Source organism: Lepisma saccharinum, unplaced genomic scaffold (genome assembly GCF_977018435.1).
Source record: "Lepisma saccharinum unplaced genomic scaffold, izLepSacc3.1 HAP1_SCAFFOLD_897, whole genome shotgun sequence".
NCBI classification, from domain to species: Eukaryota; Metazoa; Arthropoda; class Insecta; order Zygentoma; family Lepismatidae; genus Lepisma; species Lepisma saccharinum.
The window spans coordinates 13,361-33,838 of NW_028143553.1; the positions used below are offsets into that span (position 1 = coordinate 13,361).

At 37.6% G+C, this 20,478-nt stretch overlaps 1 protein-coding gene across 1 annotated transcript in view; it reads right to left on the bottom strand.

Annotated features, from left to right (window-relative positions):
- Positions 1-3,668: 3,668 nt before the first annotated feature.
- The window catches only part of LOC145983423 (uncharacterized), a 30,717-nt gene continuing 13,907 nt past the window's right edge, over positions 3,669-20,478 (bottom strand). Inside the window, exons 4-8 of the mRNA XM_083116536.1 lie at positions 18,175-18,678; positions 13,167-13,304; positions 11,565-11,723; positions 7,490-7,598; positions 3,669-4,706 (exon numbers count right to left, since the gene is read on the bottom strand). Of these exons, the coding sequence (XP_082972662.1) occupies positions 4,499-4,706; positions 7,490-7,598; positions 11,565-11,723; positions 13,167-13,304; positions 18,175-18,678 (1,118 nt within the window). The 3' untranslated portion in view covers positions 3,669-4,498. The remainder of the gene's footprint in view (positions 4,707-7,489; positions 7,599-11,564; positions 11,724-13,166; positions 13,305-18,174; positions 18,679-20,478) is intronic.

Consider the following 20,478-nt stretch of genomic DNA (forward strand, 5'->3'; position numbering starts at 1 on the left):
AGCTACTTTTTGGTAAATGTAGCTGTAGCGAAGCTACATTTTGGAAGAGTAGCTGTAGCTGTAGCTAAACTACTTTTAAAATGTAGCGTTCTGATCACTGCCAAAAAGTGACAGATGTGACATGAAAAATAATAAATACCTATTCATGATGCAATTAATTTTTTTTTCAGGAATACAACTTTTGTAAAATCCAAAACAAAATAGATGACAAGCATTGTCAATGAAGAAAATATCTGAGAGAAGTAAGTTAGATTGAAGAGAAAATGAAAAACTGAAAGGTAATTATATCGAACACAAACATTTAAATTTACATTTTATCCAGACTATTAACATTTTTAATATATTTCCTCTTCCAATGACGTGTATCATAAAAAAACAAAATATATAACTAACTTACGTGAGTGAGTAGAAATGTTTCAGAATGACGTTTCGGAACTCTGTACTACTTCCTTCATCAGGTAATTAAAAAAATAAAAAACTTTAGGTGCCAAACACGGTACCACGTTGTTAAATCGTAAGTTGAGGATTCAGGTTGAGGATAGAAAAGGTAAAAAACTTACGGTGACGGCCTAAAAACTCCAATGGAAGTTTTCAATGGTTAAAAATCCCTATCTTAAAAACAAAAACCACAACTAAAACAAATAAAAATCTAGGACCTATTACAGTCCCCTAGTGACTTCCGTCAGGGTTGGGTAGAACACATGGACTGCGAGTGCTCCTATCCTGCGTGGAAGGTGAAATTTCCCCTCCAGCATTCCCCTCTTACGATCGTATACATCACCATTCCAAGGTGAACTCCCTCTCTTCTTCGATGGCCTTCACAACCTCGGGAGTGACATGAAAACCCATTTTAGTGTCAGTATTCACCACTTTATCCCACTTTTTAAGAAAAGCGATACACCCTTCCTCCAGATTACCATCATCTCTGTTAAGCTTATTCCTTTTTCCTGTGCATATAAAGGCAGCTTCATAAACGTTCCTGTTTAATTTATTCTCCTCTTTCCTAATTACTTCCCTTTATATAATCCTATGTCTGCTCATTATATGTTCGAATAGGCCTGTTTTTGGTACCCTCCCCTTAATATCTTTATCATGTTCGTCCCATCAAGTGAGCATGTTTCTCCCAGTCTGCCCTACATATTCATTCTAGCATTCACATTCGATCCGGTATACCCCTTTTTGTTCTTCCGGGTTATCCTTATTCCCCTCCCCCTTTTTGTACCAGGTAAAATTGACAATGACACCATTAGTAGTTTTGATGTTGTTAAATTATTCCCGAGTGTACCCCGAGAATAAGCTGGAGACTGCCTCCAGAGATGGCTTTTAGATAATGGGGTGGAGATCCTTGTCACGTGGGAGTATGTCTGATGGTTTTTTCTTGTTACTGAATATAATTACTTTTCTGTAAACTGTAAGATCTTTCGGCAAAAAGAGGGACTGGCCATGGTTAACCCAATCTCTGGTTTCATCGCCAACGTTTTCATGCATTATGTTGAAAAAGTGGCTTTAGATCAAGTGGGGGTAGGCCTAATGTACTATGGCAAATACGCTGACAACATCCTCATTATAGGGGACAGCAATGCATTAGAGACAGCTTTTGTTGAATTAGTGAAACAAAATGAAAGAATCAGCTTTACCAAGGAAAATATAAAGGACAGGAGGATTCTTTTTTTGGATTTAAGCATTACCAAAACAGAAAAAGGGCTTACAACCTGTGTTTTTCATAAACCACTGGCAGGTGAATTGTACCTGAACAAAAAATCAGAACACCCCAATGGGGTTAAACTGAACATTTTCCTTAATTTCTTTATCCGAGCCGAAAGACTGTGTAATAATAGCAATGAAAAAGAGAGAGAAATCGCCTGGATTAAAAGGGCAGGTCAGAAGAATGGATATAATATCCGAGAATTAGATAGGATGGCTAGGAAAGCGAGAAAGGTTATCGTGAATGAAAATAATAATCAAAAAGAAAAAGATGATAATGAGGAATGTAATGAAGGACACGTCGGAATCCCCTATTACAAGGGGGTCTCCGAAAAGATCGCAAAAACAATGAGAAAATACGGGATGCGGGATGAAGGCCCCTAGAAATATTGACAAGAATTTTACCGGGTTCAAAAAAAGGGAAAGGGGGGAGGGGAATAAGGATAACCAGGAAGAACAAAAAGGGGTATACCAGATCGAATGTGAATGTGGGAATGAATATGTAGGACAGACGGGGAGAAACATGCGCACTAGATGGGACGAACTAGATGGGTACCAAAAACGGGCCTATCCGAACATATCATAATGAGCAGACATAGGATTATAAAAAGAGAAGTAATTAGGAAAGAGGAGAAGAAATTAAACAGGAACATTTATGAAGCTGCCTTTATATGCACAGGAAAAAGGAATAAGCTTAACAGAGATGATGGTAATCTGGAGGAAGGGTGTATCGCTTTTCTTAAAAAGTGGGATAAAGTGGTGAATACTGACACTAAAATGGGTTTTCATGTCACTCCCGAGGTTGTGAAGGCCATCGAAGAAGAGAGGGAGTTCACCTAGGAATGGTGATGTATACGATCGTAAGAGGGGAATGCTGGAGGGGAAATTTCACCTTCCACGCAGGATAGGAGCACTCGCAGTCCATGTGTTCTACCCAACCCTGACGGAAGTCACTAGGGGACTGTAATAGGTCCTAGATTTTTATTTGTTTTAGTTGTGGTTTTTGTTTTTAACATAGGAGATTTTTAACCATCGAAAACTTCCATCGGAGTTTTTATGCCGTCACCGTAAGTTTTTTACCTTTTCTATCCTCAACCTGAATCCTCAACTTACGAATTAACAACGCGGTACCATGTTTGGCACCTAAAGTTTTTTATTTTTTTAATTACCTGATGAAGGAAGTAGTACAGAGTTCCGAAACGTCATTCTGAAACATTCCTACTGACTTACGTAAGTTATTTATATATTTTTATTTTGAATTGATAGTGAGTAAAATGCACCTTTGTAATATAAAAAATCATAGCTAATATATATTTTACAGAATACAGTTGAACCTCGATTTTACGTTGCTCGGGTTTACATTTTCCTGCATTACACATTCAATTCTCATGGTCCCAGTAGAGCAAAATGCTACAAAATTTTTACAGGATTTTACATTTTCCCGCATTTCAACTTTATCCACTGAAAAACGTAAAATCGAGGTTTCACTGTAAATATAAAAAAAACACAATAATTAAAATGTTGACATTTAAAAATTTGACATGTGAATAATTTTTGCCAACTCTAATAATGAAACACCAAAGCCGATCTCCACAGGAGGGTGGTTAGCACAACATGCTATGACAATAAAAGGTCTTGGGTTTGAATCATGGTGAGTGTCATCAATATCATCATATCAATCATATCACTCATCTTAATTAGCCAAAAGAGGCAGTGAAGCAAAGTAAAATAAACAAAAGCAATCAATGAGTTGTTGAGACGATTTGTTTTAAGTCCACTTCATGCACAGATAGACTAATCGGGACTGGACCTACAGAATAAAGTGTGATCCGAACCACTGTGCAATGTGCCTCCACCAGGTATCGAACCCAAGATCGCTTGATTACAAGGGAAGAACATTACCACTACACTATTGGGGAGACCAAATAAATGAAAGCACCAACAAGATGAGCACTGTGCTCTTTTCACTTTTATTTCTGTTTTTTATCAATTTCAGGAAGTATCATGAGGAGTAGGTATGGACTGTGTGTTAATTGTATTAAAAAAATCAAAAACTTATAACAAGTGAAAAATTTCTAATGATTTCTTTCTTTTTTTTTTTAAAAAAAAAGAAGAAGATATAACTGTAATACATGAGAGCAAAAGGCATTCAGCATGATTCTAAAAAATGCAAATCATAACAAAATAGTTACACTTCATTTGCAAGAAAGGTAACATTTTTTCACAAAAAAAAAGGAAAGAGAGTTGAATACTTTTCACCAAATTTGAGAAGACATCTGTTAAGAAATAACATTAGCAAAAATTAGAATATATAAATCACTAAATTGCCCCCAAAAAATCGTAAACGATTTGCTGAATTCACAACAATAGTAACTGACTTTTCCATTTATAAGACAGAAGGAAAACACAAGATACAGAAATTATTCCAAGAGCTATCCCCTTTCAGATTAACATTGTAAAATTCATTAAGATTAAACGTCATTGTTCTTTGACAATAGTAATAATAATAATATGTAATGTGCAAATGTTGAATTTCATTACATTTCTTCTCCAAAGCAGTCCTAAGAACAATATTTCTTATCAAAACAAAACAAATATTGCAAACATATACATATAGATATATTTGACCTTGAATGTGAATCTTACACGTTCATATACTCAACACACTCGCACATCCACTCTATCCAAGTTTTTCTTATTTTTAAATATACTGGCATGATCACTTTTCTTGCTTTCCACAACACAAATTGGTTTTATCATCACATGTGAGAATTATTGTCCTTTCAGAAGCAGATTATTGCATACTCCCATACTTCCTGTTTCTGGAATCCGACCTGGAAGGCCACACATTTTCTGGTGACCACACTCTGTCGTCTTCATCAATATCTACCGGAGCTCCTTTGAAAGCATTTGTCACAGCCTCTCTCACTCTTTCGTAGAATGTCTTTTGTTCCAGCTCGTTCACTTGGCCAAAATCAAAATCTGCTACTTCGACGGTAAATCTGAAACGAGTGCGGGAATTTTAGCAAGGATTATTTTCTTTATACTTCGCCATTCTGTCACTTTTTGCTGATCATGAAGATGAGAATGAGTGATGATATGATGAAATTAATAAAGCGACACTCACAAAGAACACCCATGCCCAAGCTGGGATTCGAACCCAGGAACTCTGGCATTTGATTGGGATATAACCCCCAAAGAATGCAAAGCTTCCACCCGCATACAGTCGATGGTATGGGCTTGTGTCCTGGTGCCTAAAAAGACCAGGATGTCTCTTATGGAAATGTTGGTTCCCCCATTTTAATCCTCTTTAATTTTACAAGTCGTCTTGATTCTACAGGTGTATTGTACAGACATTCTGCGGGATCAAGCACCGGGGCTGTTCGGTAGTTCTGGAAAGCCTCGATTTACAAATATACATTACAATAAGTATAAAATGCATAAGCATTCTTGCATGATATAAGTGTAGTGTAATAATGCATGTATAGAGAATTTAGAATACATAAAAGTTATGTACAAGGGGGTTTTGATAAGTTTCCAGCCTGACAGGGAAAGTATCGGAATAGATGAAAATCCTTTTAGTATGTTGCGAGTCAATGTTTCAAAATATGTTGTGCAAAATTTGAGACAGATACTGCAAGTAATACTTTGCGTTACAAGCTTAAAGTGAACATTGCAACGCAGAGAGTGCAGTTTTTCAAATTGGAGAAGAGAGTTGTCAAGTACCTCTTCTCAAAGAACATGGGAGCCCAGGAAATATACGACGAATTGGAACAAACAATGCCCAATGACTGTCCTTCATACAGCAGTGAAATAGTTGGTGGTGGATTTCAGGAGGGGAACAAGAACAGATGAGGAAAGGAAAGTAAGATCCAGAACAGTAGTGACTGAGGAAATTGTTGATAGTGTCCATGATCTGATCATTGCAGACAGGAGGATTGGTCTGCAATGTATAACAGACACCCTAGGCATCATTTTAGAGGGGGTGCATTACATCGTGCATGAAGAATTGGAGATGAAAGTACTTTCTGCCAAGTGGGTGCCCAAACTCTTGACAGCTGATCACAAGCGGAGGAGGAGGGACAGTGCTAAGGTGCTGTTGGGCCATTTTTCACGAAGTGCAGCCAGTGTTACTGAACGAATAGTGACAGTGGATGGAACTCCATTGCAAGTATGATCCTGAGACAAAATATCAATCCATGCAGTGGTGCCATAGTGAATCATCATGGCCCAAAAAATGTCGCTGACAGAATCTGCAGGAAAAGTAGGGATGGGACCGAATAATCGGTACTCTATCGGTATCGGCCAATATAGGCATATCGGTGTATCGGTAAAATTACCGATTATTTTACCGATCCGATATATTGATAAATATCTGATAATTTAGTGCAAAATTCTGCCATTTTGTTGTAATTTTTATGGATAATCGCTATGCCCTACTTTCTAAAAAATTAAATGTCTAAATATGCAACTTCTATTGCACTGCAGTCGCCTTGAAACACACATTTATTAAGGAGGGCAATGAACGTTTCAGGTTCTTCAAGGACCATTTCTAATTTTATATCGGATCGGTAGAATATCGGTATCGGTAAATTTTATATCGGTACTTTATCGGTATCGGCCAAAATTTCATATTGGCCCATCCCTAAGGAAAAGTAATGGGTGTGATATTTTGGGATTGTGAGTGCATAATAATACTCAGTGAATATATGGAAAACGGCACCACCTTAAATGCTGAACGTTATGTGGTCCTGTTGGATAAATTACATTCAGCTTTGAAGGAAAGAGGCGGGGTTGGTTGGTTGATTTGGTGTTTTAAGTCCAGTTTATGCACAGTAAGGCTAATCAGAACTGGACCTACAGTTTAAAGTGGGATCCGAACCACTATGAGCCTTTACCGGGTATCGAACCCAGGATCCCTAGATTACAAGGTGATGATGTTACCACTGTGCCACAGAGATCGGCATGCACGGTAGTTAATTATGCCCTGAACAATGGCCAAGTAGCATAGAGCATGCTCTTAAATTTCTTCAATAAGGTGTTTCTATTATAAGTCATGGCATAACAGTCCATGAGATGCCTACAAACCGACTGCCAGCCTCCCTCACTCCTGCCAGAGATGGGAGATCTTACAACCGGTTACAGGGTGACATGTGGTCAGCATGACGAACCCCCATTTGTTATCGTAGGTTTCTGTGACTGGGTTCCGCTACTCATTCGTCACTTCCCATTTTCTCATGATGGTGTGTGGCCAATGGTCCCATACACAGGCTGAATTCTCAGAAGAAAAGTTGTTACGCTTCCCCAGGGGACTCGAACCTGTGCACGTCTCGCAGCCGGAGCTCAAAGCTTCCACCTTAGACTGCATGGTCACAGTGTGGGACTAGGTGCTTATATTATGAACATATTTTCCAAATCTCAGTAAAAAAAAAAATTGTATTCAAGTGGGCCTTGCACAATATTTCTTTTCCATGAGGGGCGGCAATTAGACACAAGTCAGAAAAAATTGCAGAAAATTTCTACAACAAAAACAAGCTACATACCTAAATCTTTGTATATCTTATGATATTCATTATTCAATATCATAAAAACATCCTTATTGTAAGTGGCAAAAGCTCAGAAAATTATTGTGTATATCTTGTTTATATGTCCTGGTTACATCAAATCATAAATAAAATATTTCAAGCACAAGGCATACGACTGGATCCTGTGTCACAAGAAATTCATACTTCTCGAAAAATCAGACTACTTATTAAAAAGCAAAAGGAAACATTTCCTGACATACCTCCTTCGGCTCTGTATGTACCAAGTCAGGCCAAAAGCTATCAAGATTACCGCAACAACACTGCAGACAACTGGCACAACGATCACTGACAACTGAGACTTTTTCACAACTGGAACAAAAAGGGAAAAAACATTAGAATCACTTCTGATAAACGTTAACATATTTGGATATTGAGAAAATATATAATTTAAACAAGTGATCTATTATAGTAGTGGACAAAATAACATGGATGTTCAAATTTGCAAAAGCACTAATAAGATGATGAAATTCAACCCAGGATCCCTTGATTACAAGACGATCTTTAATTGCAAAGTGGACGAAGGGAATATAAGCATACATAGCATGACTCTAAATGTAATGTAAAAGGATATCCTCTGTGCAAATTTTCGCCACCTTCCAGCCTAAATAACAAAAGAGGAAAAATGTGGAGGGACTGATTGACTGAGTTAAAATTGTTGGGTTGTTGGCGCATTAGGCCATTTTGCACCCTTCAATGTATATTGGGAAATACCCTCCCTTATATCTAAATTTCTTACTTAAAAATTTAAAACAAGGGGTGTAAAAAGTCCCTTGAAGGTTGAAAAGACAAACACAACACATTAAAAAGTAAGAATATACTAAAAACTTTTTCACAGACAGTGGAAGAGAGCACATCTTCTCAAAAGCTAAAAAAAATTGATAAAACACTGTTGTCATCGCCCAACAGGGATGACAAACAGCTGGGAAAATTAAAAGTCTGCCTCAGGAAAGCAACAACAATATGCCGATTTCTTCAACAGCATTACACAACACATTGGAGGGTCCAGCTCCTGCAGCAAATTACCAGTCGTTAGACGGCTGTGTCCAATATGTAGCCGAGTAAGAAAAACATTTTCTCGAAGGGAGGGACGGGATGAGGAACGCCATTCACCTATGGTAGGCTTAATAGCGCCATTCTCCATTCTCGAGTTCTGTACTTCCCAGGCAATTAAAGGGACCGGTGTAGCATACCAAAGATGCAGGCAACAAGCAACATTCAGTTATTAAAGCAGTGGCAGCATTATTCCCGGCCTCCAACACTGTAAGAGCAGGGAAAGATTCCAAGAATACCCCCATCTGATTGGATGTTTCAAGTTCCTGCTGTGGTGGGTAGGAAAGGCAATCGTGCAGGTGCCAATCAAGTTGCCTATTTCCCCATTGACACAACAGTCTAGGTGAAAGGGGAGGGTTTGCAATGGAAACTACAACTGCCCTAGTATAGAGACCGTTCATCAAGGAGAGAAGATCACATCAAACCTGCCTGCGGTTTCAGTTTTGAGTTTGAGTTCTTTGAACCCACTTTATGCACAGATAGGCTAATCGGAACTGGAAACTGCCCAAACCTGGCTTGGGAATCAGCAGCAGTTGTATTTAAGAAGTTTTTACCAATGACTTCCTGCAGCATGGAGAAAAGGTCACCATGTACAAGCACCTACTCACGGACGACTGGAAGAACTTCACCAAGGAGAATTTCAAAAAGGATATGATGGTGCAGTACTTCAAAAAATATAATGATTTTGTATTGGACAAATTGCATCTTATTTATAACCAAAGAATTAGAATTCGTTGCACTGAAAACTGCATTTTTGTGTTCAAATTGTAAAACTAGTTATTTCATAAAATTATTATTGATTAATAATTACATACGAGGGCAATTTGGAAAAAAAACCTCCGTTTGCACATGTGTGTGAAATAGCCTGGGAAAGCGACGTCAGTCTTGTGGTGCTGTGCGCAGTAGTTCAGCAGGCAGTGAGAAGTGAAAGGAGAAGGCTGTGTTGCAGTTGACTTGTCGGCTACAACAATTGAAAATGAACGCTACAATAGAAAAACCCACCAAATGTGAAGTTCGTGCAGAAATAAGATTTCTGTGAGCGAAAAAACTTTCGGCAGATGCGATTCATCGCGAACTGTGCAATGTTTACGGACCAAACGTGATGAGTTAAGGTGTCATATGTGAATGGTCGTATGTTTAAAGATGGACGAACTGACGAGCATGATTCGGCAAGAAGTGGGCGCTCATCTGAAGTCAGCAAAGAAATTGACAAGCATCGGGGGATGCTGACTTCTGGTGTGGTGTTGGTTCACTATAATGCTAGCCTTCACACCGCTGGACACACACAAGAACTTTTGGAGCAGTTCCGTTGGGATGTTTTTGATCATCCTCCCTATAGCCCAGACTTGGCACCGAGCAAATACATACATTGTTCCAGCTAATGAGACCCGTGTCCACAACACTAACAGAGTCACACAATTGCTCTTCAGGCACATGGAACAGTGGCTTGCGTTGCACCGCTTTGACAATGGCAATGCGTTTCACGGTGCTGTTAGAGGGTGGCTTCATTCCCAGGTGGAATTTTTTTTGCAGAAGGAATTTCAAACCTTTGAATGGTTATTATGTCGAAAAGTAATGTAATGTACTTTTCTAATGTGTATATTAGAAGTTCTGTATCTATGAGTGTCTGTCATTGATAATCAAACTGAGGTTTTTTTTTCAAATTGCCCTCGTATATTAATTTATTATAAGCACCTAAAAGTCGTAAATCCTTCTTTCTTAGCACCTAAAAAACCATTCCGTAGTGATGACATGATGAAATTGATAAAGGGACACTCACTAAGAACATCCATGCTCAGACCAGGATTCAAGATCGGGGAGCTAAAGCCTTGTGTTGTTGTTACAAATAACACACACACACCTACCCATACAAAATAATACGAACACCTATGAAAAAGTATGCCACATTTCACACCGGCAGTACAGCAGCACCACCTGGCACTGAAGTCTGCCACCTATTGGCTGTGAAGGGGAAGGTATTAGTTTGCCAACAGCAGTCATTGGTGGTGCATTCGTCTATCATACGCTCTCAAGAGACACTGCAATGTCAGACCTGACAGAGTTCCAAAGAGGCATGATTGTTGGAGCACGTTCAGCTGGAGCCACTGTGACTGAAACCTCAAAGCTTGTTGGGTGTGCAAGGAGCACAGTATCAGCCGTTATGACAGCGTACACAACACAAGGTAAGATGGCGTCTTCAAAGCACAACAGTGGACGAAAGACAAAGCTTGCTGCTCGGGATAGGTGGGTGTTGAAGCACATAGTGGCCCGAAAGAACAAGCAATCGTTATCCGAGATAACATCTGAAATGAACAGAACCAGAACCCCATTTCAACCAAAACTGTCAAAAGGGAACTCCATGCTGCAAACATTCATGGCCGAGTGGCAATTCGTAAGCCATTGGTGACATCACGTAATGCTGTCAAGCGACGCCAATGGTGCAGAGCTCACAGAAGTTGGTCCCCACAGCAGTGGCAACAAGTCATCTGGTCTGATGAATCAACATTCACGTTATTTCAGACCACGGGGCGCGTTTATGTGTGGAGAACGCCTCGAGATGCATTTCATCCTGACTGCCTCTTGCAGACTGTGAAGCATGGAGGTGGGTCCATTATGGTATGGGGCGCGATATCTTGGCATGGTGTGGGACCACTTGTTTTTCTGCATGGGAAGATCAATGCCAGTCACTATTGCAGCATTCTGGGGGATCATCTCCATCCTTTTGTCCAGACTTTATTTCCTGGGGACCGACCGCTTTTTCAAGACTACAATGCTCCTATCCACACTGCTGGGTCTGTCCAAACATGGTTTGAAGAACATGACAATGAAGTAGGACATCTTGAATGGCCCCCACAGTCTCCTGACCTGAACATTATAGAACATTTGTGGGGATATTTGGAGTCCAAACTTCGACCTCCAGCCACACTTTCGGAATTGGAGACTGCTCTGGAGGAAGAATGGCTCCATATTCCCTTAAACATTGTGCATGACCTCTATGCGTCCATCCCACGTCACATACAAAGTGTACTTCAGTCACAGGGTGGTCCAACCCCCTATTAATAAAGATTTCCTCTACATTCACAGGTGTTCGTATTATTTTGTCCCCCATCTGTATATTATAGAGCAAATCAGATACAGGTCTATCAATAAAATTAATCGCAAAATGATCTCCATCAATAAAAATACTGTAGATACATAGTAATTTTATTGCATACGTACACTCACCTGCATATACATTGATGCCTACGCCCTGCACTCTCTTGCTTACATCATTACTTATTATTATGACAAAAGTGTACAGGGAAGGCTTCCGGAAATACCACATTATTGGAAAGTCACACTCAGTCGTGACAGTAAGGGAGTCTGGTGTGCAGGTTTCGTTTCCTGAAAGCACAACATTTTGTTTTAGTCAGAATCAAATCAGTCAAAGCATAAAAATTATTGAAATTTTAAAATGGAACACATTAGCCAAGTGTAAAGACTTATATTAATGATGTCAAGAAAACCTGAATGACCATTTCAAGTTCAATCAATCCATACAAACCTCAATAAAATTTTTTACAGCTACAAAACACCAGCACCTTGTGCAGTCTCTGGTTGGTTCATTTGTAATACTTCATGCTCATACACGAGATTCTTTAATAGCACAATAATAATGGTTTATTTTTTAAGTGCTGACCACAGTATAAAACCAAATACAGCAATAAGGCAACTTTCTGACCAAAGAAACAAGTGGCATGCAACATCGGGGTTTCACACCAAAGGGTAGTGACGTGCGGTGACCTCAGCACTTGAGGTAGCAACTGATTACAGTTAAAGCATCGGCCATGCAAATGCATAGATTGCAGTGTTGTTTCAATACAGACAAAACAATCACATATTTTAATGGGAGTGATAATGAAACCTGAATTTTATTTATCAGCATCTGGGTCTGCAAATACCGAATCTGAATCAACAATGAAGTTTCACTTTTAAAAAATCTAACATTATAGTACGTAGTATAAAATATTAGGCCTCACCATCACAATTGAATAGAAAAGCGACGTTAAATAACCAAATACAAACGTTAGGCGAATATTTGGAGTGACTGAAAATATTGTCGGATTACAGTTACAGAGTTATTAATTTTCTTCACACATTTGCTACACTTTGCGCATGTGCGTGCACTCTCATGCATTCCTGCATGCGCAGTAGCATAGCTGATTGACCTGTTCCTTCTGCTCTGGTAACAGTACCCGCAGAACTAATTTTTTCGCAACACGTTGCATAAAAAGCTTCTGCCAAAATTTTAGACACTTTAGTTTTTGGAATCCCCATCTCATCTTCTAGTTCTTGGACTGTCAATTGTGTAGCCCATACACGTTCAACATTTTCTGGTGCTCTGCTTGTTGCTGGTCTTCCAGAATATGGATCACTTACAACAGATTCCAGGCCATCTCTGGATAGTTTGTTGTACCATGCCTTTATTTGTGCTACACTCATTGTATCATTCCTGAAAGCCTTCTGAATCATCCAAATAGTTTCCGCAGACTCTGCGGACGAATGTTTCAGCTTTGCACAAAATTTGATGCAGATTCGCTGCATTACTCACTCAGTCATTACAAATGTGATAATTACACACTACATGTGCTCACTCTTAACTCCCAACTAACATCCTCCTCACTTATGCATGCGCATTACAGTCCACTTTCACCGGCTTCCAGGTTACATTGCGGGTACGCAAACTGTTCTCATTATATTAATATTGGCTCGATATTTTCAGGACAGATCAGCTACATTCACATCATTTACTGAACAGAAAATTAAGCACTTGTTATTTAAACTTACCAGTAGCATTATAAGCTCCTTTCATTCTGTTTATGCAATATGAGAAGGGTTTTGAGCCACCGCAACCAACTTCTAAATTTAAGATATCTCCTTGCTTCAGCCAAAAGGTTCCAGAAACAGATATGTTTGTCAATGGATCTGAAAAAGACAAAAAATCATGAATCAATTATCTTGGTTGGTAAATACGAATTTACTAACTTGATTTGCACATACTTATTCTCCAGTGTAAATCTAAGCTCATAGCCTTAGACTATGATTTCAAATAATAAAACATGAAAACTGTATCAACTACCCCAGTGGCATGAGCATAATTCTCACGAGGAGGAGGCTTGATTTTTAATTTATGTGCCATCTTTTCCTGCATTTGGCATTCTTTCATTTAGGAATGCTTGCCCAATGGCATAGCGGTAAAGTCACTACCATGTTATCAAGGGGATCCAGGTACAATACCCGGTGGAGGCACATAGTGGTTCAGATTCCACTTGAAACTGTATGCCCAGTCCCAATTAGCCTGAGCATAAAAGTAGACTTAACTTAATGATGTTGCATTTTGTTATTTAGAGTCACTATTCTTCCACTCTCGCTAATCACAATGATGAGTGATGATATGATAAAATTGATGAATAGACACTCACAAATAATGCACATGACCAGGCCAGGATTCAAACCTGGGACCCCTGGCATCGTAGCATGCTATGTTAACCATTCTGCCATGGAGACCAGCTCTTTCAGGAACGCAGGGCTAAAGGGTAGAGGGGTTTATGACTGGCACCAACCTTCCCATAAGCACTAAACGACCCATACCAAGTTTCTGTACTGGGTAGTGCTTAGATGCATAAAATAATAATAACATATGAAGTACTAATTATAATAATAATATATGAAGTACTAATTCTAATGAAAGAAGTGCATTTGCACATGCAGTACATGGGCAGAAGCTTTATGAGTCCCCCCCCCCCCAGAAGGTGTGCGAGTGTATGTTCCAGAGATTTCTGCACTCTATGAGGCACCAAGTTAATTCCCAAATTTGAAACTACATTACGAGCTAGCAAGTGTGGATTGAATCTTTTATGATAATTTCTTAGTTGTAAAAACATGGCATCATACGGATATAAGATTGCTTGAGAAACGTCACAATCCACCAGCTTCTGCAAGTAAATTGTGTTTCTGTGTTTTTTCCTTGATATTGTATGTGTGTTTCGTGTTCTTATAATTATTTCTATTTATGTGATTAGCATAGTGTCTGAGACACTGTGCAATATGCATAGACATCACCTACAAACTGTCACAGTGTGTAGAGAACATGAAAACGAACACCTCCTCTTAACATTTTACTTATTTTAGACCTCCCGATGGCAGAGTGGTACAACATTGTTGCCTTGAAATTATGGTGTCCCGAATCGCCGATCAAGACACACTGTAGGTCCAATTCTGATTAGCCTATCTTAGCATAAAGTCGACTTAAATGAACTATGACAAACAAATGTAGACTTCTTATTATTTTGCATATTTCCATGTTATGAATCTTCTAGAAAATGGCATTTTCTACCTTATATGTGATTATATAAGAAAATTTATGGTTACTACTTCAACTGGAAAGTGACAAAATAAATAGTGCAATACAGACAGACTTCATTTTATTGAACACTTAAAATATATGTGGTGGTAAATGCACTATCTGAAGCAAAAGGGTAATATCAGTGACAGGACCACTGCTTGCATGAAATTTCCATGGCATCCAATCGTTTTTAGAATCTTATCTGACACTAAAATTAAATGCCAGTGGGAACCATGAAACTATCCATGAGATTGCATATATTTAGGATACAAAAATCCCATTTTTCGATCCTCAACAAGCAAACTGTTACTAAGAAAAGTGGTTCGCCCTGACGTATTCTACAGACTGTGAAAGTGGTCGGTGTTGTATGGCAACACCTTGTGTATTCATGAGCAAGATAATTACAGTAAAATAAATTCCAGACAGAATATTTTAAATCATATTTTAGTGATATTCTTATGTTCATATGCTGAGAAGTGGATTCTACTTATACTCATTAACCCTAAGCCATTCTGGACACCAGTTAGAGAAGAAACTTTGTTTGGCAAAGACGACTAGGTTTTTAGGTTTTTATTAATAGTGGTGATAAGGGCTTTGCAGATCCACCCATTTCTGGGTTGGGTAAAAGGTAAAGGGGGACTTAAATAATTGGTTTTGTACCACTTGTCATTATGGAACAAAGGTTCCTTAATGTAAAGAACATTTCACTCTCTGAAACTTAATATGAAACATTAATGACTTAGTAATCAAAGATATCATTCCTATTTGTTTATCAATTGCCAAATAATTCCTTTTGAGCAATCAAATAATACCAATTCTAACAATGCACCCTATTTAGCAAAATAACTCCGTAGCCAGTGCAATGTCTATAGTGGTAAAAGAGTCACCCTTTATAGCAAATAAGGTCCAAGGTGGCTTGTAAGATCCACAATCCACGTCTTAGCGAAGTACAAAATAATTCTAACTTACATATGCAAAATGTTAAAATAGTTTTATTTTTATTGAATATTTATTCAATTTTCTTGATATTCAATGGTTTTGTTGAATTCTCACTAATTTTTTTTTTGTAAATATGTGTAAATATCTAACATACTGGAAATACAGGAAAAGTTATGAGTGCCAATTTATGTAGGGGCCCCCTTATTCACTTCTACAGGGGGCACAAAACTGGTATCACTCCCACTGCTGTTGCTGGTGTGTATTAACGTTATTAATATATTAACATTATCAATTTGTAATCAAATTATTCCAAATTCAGCAGTTTGGTAAGGGTATAACTGAAGGAGAAGCTTTCTTTTTTGCTTGAACACTATTTGCGAGTATACTATTCTGTATAACCCATTTCAAGATAAAAAAAAAAACGATTTTCAGTACTGCACACATTATACCATGCTATCATAACTTATGGTTGTGCGAATTACTCATAATTACAGAATAACACGTATTCTTAAATAATATTTAAAAATACTAAAAGTTATTCTACTTACGATTGGTGAGTATATATTATTTCTGAACAACGTTTTGGGAAACCACTGTTCCCTTCATGAGGTTCTATTTTGACTATCGAAAACACTCCATAGCCACGTCAAGTTGATTCAAAAGCCAGGAAAAAGGATATAGGTATGACTGGTAAAGGAGGAATTTAGAAAACTTGCCAAAACCTGTTAAAACTGGCATTCCCACACAACTATTTAAAAACACAAACGTTAAAAAATGAATCAATGTGGACGAGATTTGGATTGGGATGTTTAAAAGTTGGGAAAAGCACGAGTACAAAAAGGTAGGTTTTCATGTTACCCAGGACGTAATTCGCAAGGCTCAGGAAACACACGACTTTGAATATGACGTGGCGTAAGCGGGAAGGAGAAATGTAGGGGAAGTATGTAAGAGGGGAGCGGAAAGTGGACAACTTCCTGCATTCGGCGAGAAGTCATTCTGAAGTCGCCTCGAGGAAGTGAAATGGAATGCACCTTTTTAACTTTTTAAATTCAAATGCTTCTTTTACATTAATTTTTTAACGTTTGTGTTTTTAAATAGTAGCGTGGGAATGCCAGTTTTAACAGGTTTTGGCAAGTTTTCTAAATTCCTCCTTTGCCAGAGTCATACCTATATCCTTTTTTCTGGCTTTTGAATCAACTTGACATGGCTATGGAGTGTTATCGATAGTCAAAATAGAACCTGATGAAGGAAACAGTGGTTTCCCGAAACGTTGTTCGGAAATAATATATACTCACCAATCGTAAGTACAATAACTTTTAGTATTTTTAAATATTATTTAAGAATACGTGTTATTCTATACCATGCTATACATTTTTTCTTTCAAAATTCTGCATTAAATACATTTCCAGAAATTAAGGAACTATATTCATAGTAATTTTAGGGCATTTATTGTAATATAATTTTTAGACGAAAGTTTAAAATATAATCTATAATATATGAGGAGAGTATTATAATATATATATTAACTATTTGTAAATATGAATGCAATAACTATTGTAATTTGAAGATTCTGAGACAAAAGTTTTACAGCTGCTAGATACTAATAAACATTGGTACCTTATTGTATGTGAGCATAATCAGTCCAGCCATTTCAAGATAGGCAAAAAAAAAGTTTTTTTGTGTCTTGCAAGAGCTTCAAACTTTGCTTATATTTAGGGCCTATTTTCGTACATTAAGGAATGAAAATCTCTGTAGATTTAAGGAATAACTACAGCCATAAGTTCTTTGTAAAAACTTTGTTGTGTGTGCATAGTTTAGGAGTAATTTACCAATATTGTGACCATGATAACTGAAGCAAATTTAGAGGTTTTTAAGCTGAAATTCAAACTTTTACTAGATATGTCCTATGACTGATCTGGTATTGCATTTGAGGGACATCAATCGAAATGTTTCAAGATGGTGGGTGAAAAAAGAATTTTCTCCAAATGCTGCAGGCACTCCAAATTCTTCTACTACATAATTTCCAAATCTCTGTTTAGACCAAGTTTTCGGGGATATAGAAATATGAAAAAAATTGCAATAGGCCAGTTGGTTCATTATAACCATCAGGCATACATGCAAATTACAGGGAGGGCCAAAAAGATGTTACCTCTGAATTGGATATGTCGAGGTTATGGTTAGTATATTTTTAGGTATTTATTTTCACTAATTTACATATGCGTATGTATGTATGTGAAAGGTACAAAGTTTATCTCAAGGATACAGTGCAGTTCAGTTCCGTTCCTTCAGTAGCATGTCTCAAATAATCACTTGCAAGGCATATAAACATATAACTCATTCGCTCTTCAAATTGCGATTGAAATGGTAACATCTTTTGGCCCTCCCTGTATGACAAATTATGTGTCACTCCTAAAACTGAATATAAAATTTAATTTAAAAGAATTAAGGGTTTAAATTTACATTTTACAGAAGCAAAACATAGTTCATACTATAAATTATATTTCAGCTTACCTTTAGCAATAATCTTTTTGGAGAAATATCCATAAGTCTTATTGGGATCTATGGTTATAATACTTGAATTGAAACACGATGATGGGAATTCATCATCAGCATTGAAAGTTCTGGGGGAAACACTTCTAAAAGCATTCACATCATTCGATGAATCCTCGGTGACAGTTGTGGATCCCTGTGTCGTGGATTTTTCACTAGTGGAGGTCACATTTATAGGTGCTTCTGTGGGTTTGGGTAATGGGTCAAAGGACACTTCGACCAACCCTTCCACGAGATACTTCTTGTCCTTCTTTGGAAAATTGTATCTGAAAGAACTGTTAGATGTTTGTCCGTAATACACACAGTCAACAACCCAATAGGTGATGAATTCAGAAGCATTTCTCTTCACGAACGTCAGGTCAGGTGGTTTTAGGTTTACGAATATGTCCGTCTCCCCCCGTGTGGAAACATACTCTTCTCTCACAGTCCCATTCTGCTTCGCTACCAAATCGCCATTGAGATATGCTAAAAATAAAGAAATAAAATATAGAATAATGTACATAAGTAATGTATAGATATGTAGCAGATTCACATTAACCTTGTAATCATTCAATGGTGTTTGTTAGGCTCTTAGATACTCTAAAAGGGAAAAATTCACATCCAAACAAAATACAGTGCAACCTCGAATTTACGTTTTTCAGGGAAAAAAGCAGGAAAAAACTTGAAATGCAGGAAAATGTACATCTTCATCATCATCCTTCGCTGTTTCCTGCCTCTGGCTGCGTCCACATAGAAGTCAAGCCTCTCCTTTTTTCTCTGGTCTTCCACACCTTCTCTCTCTCCACGGTGTTTCAATCTTGTCCTCTTTTCCTAACATTCTCCACTATCTGCTCATTTCACCAACATCTTGGTCTCTCCTTTGATTTTACTCCCACCCCTTGTGCATTTTAAGCTCTTATTGGCAGTCTTTCTGCACCCATCCTCTTCATGTGTCCGAACCATCTCATCTGTGCCTGATCTATCCCCCCCCCCCCCCCCCCCGGTCTCTGATCTCATCACTCCTGATTCCATCCCTTTTAGTCTTCCCCAAGATACTCCTTAAAAATTTCATCTCCACTGGCTGCATCTTTCTTTTGTCTCTCTCTGTCATTGTCAAAGTCTCTGCTCCATACGTAATTCTTGCCACATAGTATGTGTTAATATGTAAATGAAAATGTACAAACGAGGAAAATTTTAAAACATTTTGCTATGTTGGGACCACCCAGATTGAATGTATAATGAGGAATGTAAAATCAGGGTTTCACTGTATATGTACTGATGGAGTAAAGCAAATATGAAAAGAAAATGTAATGCATAAACTGTACATACACTAAATTTCTATTGCCTTAAAACTTAATAATTTTCATGGGCAAAAATAGCAACTAGTTTCTGTACAATAATACACAAAATACTAATGTTAAACTGTAAATAGTGTCTTTATCATGTTGGCATAAATAACATAAACATGCCAACTGACAATATTTTCCAAATTATCATTTAAAAAACCTGCCAAAATTTAGCTATAAAGACTGTACAAAATAGTTTAAATTACAATTATATACAGGGTGGCACATGAAAAAGTAGCCCGTCAGTAGCATAGACACAGGCTACTTTTTTGTGGCTCACCCTGTAGTACAAGCAAAATGTTTGATTTTTACTGGAAGAAAAGTAACTGGAAATTATTAGATAATTTCATTAACAGAGAGGTGCACATGCAATCAAAGTGAAATAACAAAGCATAATTGAGGAATTACCCAATGTATGTGATAAACTACACACACACACCCTAAATTGTAGAATAGGGATATGACTGTTAACTTTTTGACACATTATATAAAGAAAAATCACTAACTTCTATGAAACTATGCACACAGTCTCTTGCCACAAGCTGTTCTTTTGATATGCATTCTATCTATAGACTATAGAAGGGAAAGATTGATCAGAAAACACCTTTCACATAAATATACTATATATCTATGTGCACTGTGTCAAAAAAAATACAAGCAATCTGATGTGTTTCCTTAAAAAATCACAAACTGTGATTTAAATAAAAATTATGATTTTTGTCCAACCTGAGAAAAATATACTTATGGTTAGTTCTGGCCCTAAAATTATAATGATTTTACCCATTTGGTGAGCCTTGAAAACCTGAAGAGGGCCTTCGGAGTGGGGACAAAATTGTCATGTGTGACACTCCGATCATTCAAAGAATGTAAATGATCCAATTTATAATACTTTGGAAATGGAAATATGTTTACACTAACAGATTGGATTTTGTTCTCTATG